The sequence below is a fragment of the Schistocerca nitens genome, chromosome 2 (assembly GCF_023898315.1).
Source record: "Schistocerca nitens isolate TAMUIC-IGC-003100 chromosome 2, iqSchNite1.1, whole genome shotgun sequence".
NCBI lineage: Eukaryota > Metazoa > Arthropoda > Insecta > Orthoptera > Acrididae > Schistocerca > Schistocerca nitens.
The window spans coordinates 258,895,265-258,905,610 of record NC_064615.1 but is presented as its reverse complement, the minus strand read 5'-3'; the positions used below and the strand labels follow the sequence as shown (position 1 = coordinate 258,905,610).

Sequence of the window (10,346 nt, the reverse complement as noted above, 5' to 3'; positions counted from 1 at the left end):
CTAGTTCTATTTGTTTATAATTTTTTTGCTGCAAAATAGGCTAAAGCAGCGCTTGCTTACACGTACAAGAATTTGATTACAGAACTAACTAGTGAACTGGACCAAAAAAAGAAAGACAATGTCGGTAAATTGAGAAAATTCCCGTCTAATCTGTTGTACATGTGTATAGAGTAAGATAAATAGTAGTTAAGAATGTATGGTAAATGTATGTATGGGGATTTTCGTAAACGCTGTACGAGGGCATAGAAGGACGTAGGCTGACTTGACCGGATTTATTCGTATGCAAGAGCTGGAGCAGTGCAAACGTATGTATCTATGGACGATGATTTGGTAACGTTTGTAAACTGTTCAGAAATTTTTTGTTTACGAGTCGCTGACTTGTAAAATACGCGTGGATCGGTGGCTCACCCCTAGGATGTCTACGGGCACATAGTCGTGTGGACTTAAAAAGAGTCAGCAAGGTGAAAAGTGTCTGAACTTAGAAACATGTCCTCGAGTTTACAATCGTTTTCGACTAATTGTTAAACTGGTTAGCTAGTGTGGAGCTTTCAGTGTGAACAGACTCGGTTGAACTTAGAAAAATTTTCAATAGTTCACTGGGACCCATAACTGGCTTACGAAGTGTACTGCTGTCGTTTATTCATTAATAAGCTTTACTTGCTATATTTAGGTTGATTCAGTGAAGCAAAAGGTTTAATAAACTTCTTCGCATCTTAATGAAAGTTTTAGTGTATGGTTAACATAATTTTTCACTCCACACTACACTTCTGTCTGCATTTTATTAATTTTTTGAGCAATTGTATGACTGATTGTCTGAGTATAGCAGCAAGCGCGTTGGGAGCCAGGAAAATAACAGCAAAAAACGGAAGGTACAGGTTCCCATGTCCAGAAGGTGGTTAAATATTTTTTGGCTGTTAACGTAACTTTCCATTCGAGAGATGCTTTGTGTGTGTGAAATAAAGCCGAGTGTACCTTAACTCATATTATATGTTGAAGTGTAATGAAGTATCTGGTATATGGGAGAGAAACAAGGGTGCCTTCGTAGCCAAATAGGTAAAAGTTACCACGCTTCCTGAAACACAGGAACAGTTTAACTAGCTTTCACTTAATATGATCATTATGTTTCACTTTAAGTTGAAATCGCGCAGTCGCAAAATGCTATTAAGACACGAATTCGTGTCAGACCGCATCAAACCTGTCAGAAGTTTGATTACTAAAAAACAAGAAGTATCTGACATTCTCTGATATCAGTGGCAGATACGAAATGTTATTCACACGTGAACGCGCTCCACCCTCTGCAGCAGCTGGCCACTCTGGCACACCTGACGTCAAAATTGGCCTCTCTTAGTTGTATAAAAAGCGTTGTCAAGCTCGTGGCTCTACATTCAGTCCCTTCTTAGTCGAGACAAGAGATCCAGATGTTCATCATGATAAAGCAGACGGTGTCTCTGCTGTTGTTGATAGCGTGTGCAGGTAACTACACCACCTGATTCCTATCTTCCTTCCAGATGCAGTCTCTTCACAAGTGTATCAAATGACGTCACCACTGTCTCACTTAGTTTATTTTCCGCCTCTATCTAACGTTGATTTCCAGATTCACGGCCGTCTAATAAGATCGTTACAGGGACAAATTCATTACGAGTAACTGTATTTCTTGCATGCAGGTGACTGGTTTAGGCACTGGATGGTCATCATATGTATTGCGTGTCAGTTTCTCCGTGTTGTGCAACATTTACACAAATCTGATGGCTCTAAGGAATCTAATCACAATTTGGGGGCTTCCTGTAGATATCGCATACCTGATGTAGGATGTCGTCCTGTGTAGGTAGGTAGGTGCTTAGTGTTTAACGTCCCGTCGACAACGAGGTCATTAGAGACGGACCCCAAGCTCGGGTTAGGGAAGGATTGGGAAGGAAATCGGCCGTGCCCTTTCAAAGGAACCATCCCGGCATTTGCCTGAAACGATTTAGGGAAATCACGGAAAACCTAAATCAGGATGTTTGGAGACGGGATTGAACCGTCGTCCTCCCGAATGCGATTCCAGTGTGCTAACCACTGCGCCACCTCGCTCGGTCTTCCTGTGTGTACTGAGGTCAAAGTTAGAGCCGGTGTTGCACGGTGTCTGTGGGACGCCTCCTGGGGGTAACTAATTTTTTTGTGTCGTGAGATTACGAAAAGTTTGACAGGTGTTTGTACAGGTTGGTTCAGTGAGCACAGCAACTGAACGAAGAAAGGTAAAACTGCGGACACACCTTCGTCTTTCTACCATCCACGTGCCATATACTGAAGTACACTTCAGCGTATAGTATGAACAAAGAAACATTCGGCTTTATTTTGCACCGACAAAGCATCTCACTGGTGGAAAGTCACGTTGTATTCCAAGAAAAATTCAACCGTCTTCTGGACATCGGAACCTCGAACTTTGGTTTTGTGTGGTTATTTCGTTAACCACCAAACCAGTTGATGGGAGAAACTGTAGTCAAATGTTTAAAGGAAAAGTTCATTGGTTGACAGTTGCTACGGAACAACCGATAATTGCCGTGGAACAACCGATAATTGCTACGGAACACCCGATCAATGACAGGAGAAAATGTGGACACCTGGACGTGTTAGCTGCAACGAAGCCTATCCAGAAACATTTTCTATGCATATGACAGTTCTTGCCGTACTCTGTTTGACGAAGGTTGTTGTAGAACCAATTACTCCAACATTCCGTGTGGTACGGCAACAAGTCTGCAACACATCATTTGAGTGCTTATGATCGCGGACGAGCAGCCGGACGGCTCGAAGCCAGTCAAAGTGTCACTACTGTGGCCACAGTAATCAATGAGTCCGAAATAATTCAAATGTGTGTGAAATCTTATGGGACTTAACTGCTAAGGTCATCAGTTCCTAAGCTTACACACTATTTAACGTAAATTTTCCTAAGGACAAACACACACACACACACACACACACACACACACACACACACACCCATGCCCGAGGGAGGACTCGAACCACCGCCGGGACAAGCCGCACAGTCTGTGACTGCAGCGCCCTACACCGCTCGGCTAATCCCGCGCGGCATCCGAAATCTTGATATCACGATTAAAAAGGCCGATGTCGGTGTAAATGTCATGCGGAAGCATGCTGGTGGCCTTAGACGAATCACCACACCGCGAGAGGATCGATACATAGCCTAAGTGGTGAAAATGGATAGACGTCTCATTCCTAGGCAGGTGGCTGCAAACGTTGCAGCAGCTACCGGTACACATGTCTCGGCCAAAACCATTTCTAGGCGAATTATTCAGGCTTATTTGTATGCTCGGAAACATGTTAAATGCATCCCACTTAAATCACTTCATCGTCGAAAAAATGTTCTAGGTACATGCTGCTTGGGGTCTGCAACGGTGGTGGAGAGTGATGTTCTACGACGAATCACGCTTCACTGTGACGAGTGACTGTGGCCACAAATTAGTGTGGAGAGAGGGGAACACGTACACTCCACAGTGCCCATGAGCGTCGTCGGCATGGCCTAGGCGTTATGATGTGAGCAGGCATTACGCACAGTGACCGAACACTGCTGCATATCTTTGCACAAGGTATGGTTACAGCACAGTGGTATTGCAGGGAAATTATTCTACATAATGTTGGTCACGACTTTCTGTTTATGGACGACCAAGCTCGCCCAAACAGGACAGCTGCAGTGTAACTGTATATTGGAGATACTGAACTTACGATGTGGTCTGCGTAATCCACAAATCTAAAGAGCATGCCTGGAATGCTCTGGTGAAACGTGTTTCTTATTGAACACCCCCTACATGAATCGTAGAAGAAATGCATACTGCCTTGAGAGCGGTATGGGTCAATACCATCCGAGGACTCCTCAGCAGTGTGGTACCCAGCATGAATAGAAGGTGCAAAATGTGCATTAGTGCGCGAGGAGGGCATATTCCTTATCGAGAGTCAGGCATCGACCTTATGTTGCAAATTTGACCTGTGTCAAACACGAATGTTACGAACGCTATGTGATCAAACGTATCCGGACACCTGGTTGAAAATGACTTACAAGTTTGTGGCGCCCTCCATCGGTAAAGCTCGAATTCAATATGGTGTTGGCCCACCCTCAGCCATGACGACAGCTTCCACTCTCATAGGCATAGATTCAGTCAAGTGCTGGAAGGTTTCTTGGGGGATGGCAGCCCATTCTTCACGGAGTGCTGCACTGAGGAGACGTATCGATATGGGTCGGTGAGGCCTGGCACGAAGTCGGCGTTCCAAACATCCCAAAGGTCCGGTCAGGACTCTGTGCAGGCCAGTCCATCACAGGGATGTTATTGTCGTGTAACCACTCCGCCACACGCCGTGCATTATGAACAGGCGCTCGATCGTGTTGAAAGATGCAACCGCCATCCCCGAATTGCTCTTCAACAGTGGGAAACAAGAAGGTGTTTAATACATCAATGTAGGCTTCTGCTGTAATAGTGTCATGCAAAACAACAAGGGTGCAAGGCCCCTCCATGAGAAACACGATCACACCATAACACCACAGCCTCTGAATTTTGCTGTTGGCACTACATCCGCTGGCAGGTGACGTTCACCGGCTATTCGCCATACCCACACCGGATCGCCACATTGTGCACTGTGATTCGTCAGTCCACACAACGTTTTTGCACTGTTCAATCGTCCAATGTTTACGCTCCTTACACCAAGCGAGGCGTCGTTTGGCATTTACCGGCGTGATTTGTGGCTTATGAGCAGCCTCTCGACCATGAAATCCAAGTTTTCTCACCTCCCACCTAACTGTCATAATACTTGCAGTGGATCCTGATGCAGTTTGGAATTCCCGTGTGATGGTGTGGGTATTACACATTACGATCCTCTTCAACTGTCGGCGATCAGTCAACAGACGAGGTCGGCCTGTACGCTTTTGTGCTGTATGTGTCCCGTCACGTTTCCACTTCAATTTCACATCGGAAACTGTGGACATAAGGATGTTTAGGAGTGTGGAAATCTCGCGTACAGACGTGTGACACAAGTGACATCCAATCACCTGACCAAGTTCGAAGTCCACGCGGAGGGCCCTATTCTGCTCTCTCACGATGTCTAATGACTACATAGATCGCAGATACGAAGTACGTGGCAATAGGTGGCAGCACAATGCACCTAATATGAAAAACGTATGTTTTTGGCAGTTTCCGGATACTTTTGATTACATAATCTATGTCTGTTATCTTCATTCCCTATGTGGTGAAATCTGTACCACTTTTTGTTATCTACATACTACTCCACCTCTGTTACGTATGTATTGTGTTTCATATCGTCCATCACAGCCTGTGATTAGTCCTGTCCAACAACGTCTCTGTTTATTAGCAACTGTCAAACAGCGTATAGTTAGCGTTAGTAATGCCATATTGTGAGCATGTATGTGTGTTTGCAGCCGCTTACCCCAAGGTGTCGATGCTGTTCCGGGATACACAGAACTATGTGGGCGAGGCGCAGTGCTGCGTAGGCATCTTCAACACGCCGCACACCTACAAGGACGTGTACAGGGTGACTGCTCTTTACCTCAGCTCCCACCTGCGCAACTTGGAGAACAACACGGTGGGCCCTATGCAACAGGACATCCACATCACCATGAGCCAGCAGACTTCCGATGGCGTGTGGCACGTGGTCTCCGCCTACAACTACACAGAAGTCGCGGAACCCCTCCAGCTCCTGAGGATACCCGTCGACTACACCACCAAAACACAGTCCGGGTTCATATTCGAGATCTGGTACGGCGGACCTCTCACCTACCCGCGTTATTCGCCTTACAATATCGCCGTTGCTCCGTACAACACCTCATTCAACTACTTCATTCTGGGTATGGATTACGAGTACCTCGGTGTTCCTGTGTGAGAGATGACCCATACGTGAAACGTCTTCTTTCTGTCGTCGCTGAGAATTATGTGCGTATCACAACTGTGCAAATCTGAATGTTTCCATGGAATAAAACATTAAAATAAATTGTGTTACAAACAAATTTTAACCTGTTTTCGTTTCACACATATTTGTCATGCATTCTGTCTAATAATGGTACTATTCCCTTTCTTTGTTTCGATTAAGAGTTAGTTGTTACATGGATATCTGACGAAATATTAGCACATAAAGCACAAAGAAGTCGAATTAAAAGATCGTCACCATACGATGAACTTACAATAAATTTCTCAATTCTAAATTCTAAAATATCTGTTAAGAAGTTTGCGAACTAGAGCATGGCTCGCAAACATATTAACAGATATTTTAGAATTGGGTAATATCCCACACCAGCTTAAACGAGCAAAGATTATAGCGATACTAAAGCCAGGCAAACCTAATCACATGCCCCAAAACTACCGCCCTATCACTCTGCTGAACTGTGTCTATAAGCTGTTGGAACGTATCATCTACAATAGAATATGCGGAAAAATTCTTGAAGTGGTACCGATTGAACAGGCAGGTTTTCGACCCAACCGCAGTTGCACCGTCCAGATTCTCTCCCTAGCAACTCATATAGAGGCGAGCTTTCAGAAAAAACTCAAAACATCAGTAGCCTTTATTGACCTATCAGCCGCTTATGATACCGTTTGACGACAAAGCCTGATATTTAAGTTGCTGCGGGTCATACCATGTAATAAGCTGGCCAACCTCATTGATAACATGCTCACAGATAGAAGTTTCAGAGTCATAATGGGCGACTTAAAAAGTGACCAAATGAAGCTCAACAATGGTTTACCACAAGGCTCCGTTCTGGCGCCATTGATGTTTAACCTCTACATATCTGACTTACCTGAAACCACTTCTCAAAAATTCGGATATGCCGACGACTGGGCAATAGCTGCAAGAGGCAGATCAATGGAGGCAACGGAAAACACATTAACTGCGGATCTAACAAAGCTGGGAGATTACTTCCGAAGGTGGAGATTACGGCCAAACGCGACAAAAACGGAGGTGACATGCTTTCACCTAGACAATGCCCAAGCAAAAAGAAAGCTCAACGTTCATTTCGAAAACAGGCAGCTAAACCATAATAATTACCCCAGATATCTAGGCGTCACCTTTGACAGAACCCTAACATTCAAGGAACACCTACGTAATACAGCCGCAAAACTTAAAACTCGAAATAATATCATACAGAAGCTATGTGGGACCACGTGGGGCTCTTCCGCGGCTGTACTGAGATCTTCGGCTCTGGGACTTGTCTACACAACAGCAGAATATGCCGCACCGGTATGGCTAAACAGTAAACACACAGGCTTGATCGATGCTCAACTAAACTACACAATGAGGATGATATCAGGAACAATAAAGCCAACGCCTTTACACTGGCTACCTATACTGAGCAACATTCCCCCACCGGACCTGCGCAGAGAGAACGCTCTCTTACGCGAGTATGGAAAAGTGCTGAACAACGAGAAACTGCCAATCCATAAGGATGTTCCTGCCCTGGAGATGAACAGATTGCGCTCAAGACACCCCTCTTTAAAAAAGGCAAAAAATACGCATCCTCTCAACCCGGATTATGGCAACCTCTGGAAAATGCGGTGGAGAGAATCTGTGCCCCAAAACCTGCAGAATATGCCATGCATCAATGTCCAGCCACCAGGATTCAATTTGCCAAGGAAAACTTGAACGACCCTGAATCGAATTCGGACAAATGACGGCAGATGTGCAGACAGCCTCCACAGGTGGGGTAAAATCACCACCCCGAGATGTGACTGCGGTGCAGACCGGCAGACGATTCGTCACATCGTGGAAGAATGCCCTCTGAGACGTTTTGCAGGAGACCCCAATGAGTTTCTGACCGCGACTGAAAGTGTAATAGACTATGTCACAAATCTGGATGTTTGTTTGTGAACTTTTGTTTGTTATATACACTATTTTTAAACACTTTTATATCTACAACTATATGTTACACACTGTGACTACTCTTTATTTCTGTGTCTTATGATTTTTATGTCTTTTCTATATGATGTATTATATGCCATAAGCTAAATAAATAAATCTCAATGTCTACATTCATTGCCGGCCGAAGTGGCAGTGCGGTTAAAGGCGCTGCAGTCTGGAACCGCAAGACCGCTACGGTCGCAGGTTCGAATCCTGCCTCGGGCATGGATGTTTGTGATGTACTTAGGTTAGTTAGGTTTAACTAGTTCTAAGTTCTAGGGGACTAATGACCTCAGAAGTTGAGTCCCATAGTGCTCAGAGCCATTTGAACCATTTTTTTCTACATTCATTGTGTAATGTTAAGAGGTAAATTAGACACTGCCAACCGACTAGTAAAAGAATAATTTAGCACAAGGTATTTAGAACAAAAAAATTATGCGTTCAGAGCAACAACTATACTACTCCAATGCAAACACAGGAGTGGTACACAAGGTATATAATTTATCCTTGTGGTTATAAAATCTAATTTGTACTGTTCCAAATGTATCGTTGTTTGTTCATCTATCATTAACATTTCTCATATCGGCGGCAGACTAACAGTGGCCAAGTAACCGCTCTATATGATTTTGTTTATAAATAAAAGGAATACAGTAAATTATTTTTGGGATGGTAAAACAATGATGTTATACATAACATGTAGGAAGTTTCCTCTGTTGCTATGAGAGCTCTGAGGGTTCGCGAAATGGAAACCATTGTGAAAATCAAAAATGTTTTATTTGTAACAGTTAGCTACACCTTTCAGCTACTTCTCTGCATATTTGCCGCTCCGACATAGTCATTTATTGCAGCGTTGCACCGATTTTCCAGTACCCTCGTCAAAGAAGGCAGCCACCTGTGCTTTATGTCAATTTTCTACGTTAGTTTACAGCTCATTGTTTGTGCCGAAATGTTGTCTTCGTGTGAGCAGAGATGAAATGCCAGGTGGCCAATTGCTGGCTCGATTTTGGGTGATCAAATACTTCCCATCGAAAACGCATCTTCATTCTCCCTGCAGAGTGTGGCCAAGAATTGACATGAACAAGGAAACGCACGACAGTTGCGTTATGTTGGCTGCATGACATCAGGCGAAATCTCTCAGCAGGGCCTCAAACTTTGCGGGAATGCTATTTATCTAGGGATCTTTACATGCTCGCTAAAATGAAATGATCGTACGGCATTGTTGGCCGGGAGACCCCAAGCGGGGTGTTCGGCCGCCGAAATTGCAAGTCCTTTTTAGTTGACGCCTCTTCGGTGACTTTCGAGTCAATGATGATGAAAGACACACAACAGCCAGTCATCTCGAGGCAGAGAAAATCCCTGACCCCGCCGGGAATCGAACTCGGGACCCCGTGTGCGGGGAGCGAGAACGCTACCGCAAGAGCACGAGCTGCGGACTACATTCTCACTGTGGCCTCAGAACTGAAAAGAATGACGTCACGCGATCGACAGGAATACTAGAGACACTGCCTAACAGGTGTGTGCAAAACGTCATCGTATTTTCACCGTGATTTCCATTTCACACCCGATAGGACCAAACAGTCCTCGTATTTGTCTGTAGTGCAACCTTGTATGCAAGTCAAATGTGGACATACAAACGGTTCAGACAATGAGAGACTAGATGCTTTTGAAATGTGGTGCCACATAAGTACGCTGAAGATGAGATTTGTTCGGATAAATAATGAATTTAGGAATAGAAATAATGAATTTAGGAAGGAAAGAAATTTATGTCACAACTTGACTAGAAGAAGGAATAGGCTAACAGAACATATACCCTAAAGCATGATGTAATTACCAGTTTGATAGCGGAGGCAACTGTGAAGAGTAAAAGTTATTGAAGGAGTACGTTGTAATTCATGCGTGAATTACAGTAGTAGTTGAGAGATGACGAGTACTGCACAGGACAGCCTAGAGTGGAGCCTATGAAAGCCTATGAAACGAAAAGCAAGCAAGGACACTTGTTTTTTTTCCGTTGAGGGTCTCCTGGCAACTGTTTGGTATGGACTTCAGATAAGAAAGGTATGGCGCGGAATGTTATGTGAGGGTTATTCGGAAAATAAGGAGTGATCGGGCGCGAAATGGAAACCACAGTGAAAATCCGATGAAGTTTTTCACAGCTGTGTTGGTCAGCGTCTCTAGTACGCCTGTCGATCGCGTTATGTCGTTCTTTATGGTTTTGAGCACACTGGGAGCACATAAACATACCTAGAACAGTAGTGTCTCCCGCCAAGTATGAGGGCCTGGTGAGAAATTTCGCCTGAAGCTATGCAGCCAACATTACATAACTGTCGTGCGTTTTCTTCTTCAAGACAATTCTTAGCCGCATTCTGCAGGAGCAATGAACATGCTCCTGCATCGTTTTCAATTATAAATGTTTGATTACTCACAATACAGCCCGTAGTTGTCTCCCTCTGAGTTTC

General features: G+C 44.4%; 1 protein-coding gene across 1 annotated transcript; it reads left to right on the top strand.

Annotated features, from left to right (window-relative positions):
* The first annotated feature begins 1,393 nt into the window (after nt 1–1,393).
* On the top strand, nt 1,394–5,962 carry LOC126235983 (uncharacterized). Its single transcript, XM_049944966.1, has 2 exons — nt 1,394–1,473; nt 5,423–5,962. The coding sequence occupies exons 1-2, from the start codon at nt 1,419–1,421 to the stop codon at nt 5,881–5,883; spliced, it is 516 nt and encodes a 171-aa protein (XP_049800923.1). The 5' UTR covers nt 1,394–1,418; the 3' UTR covers nt 5,884–5,962.
* The last annotated feature ends 4,384 nt before the right edge of the window (nt 5,963–10,346 follow it).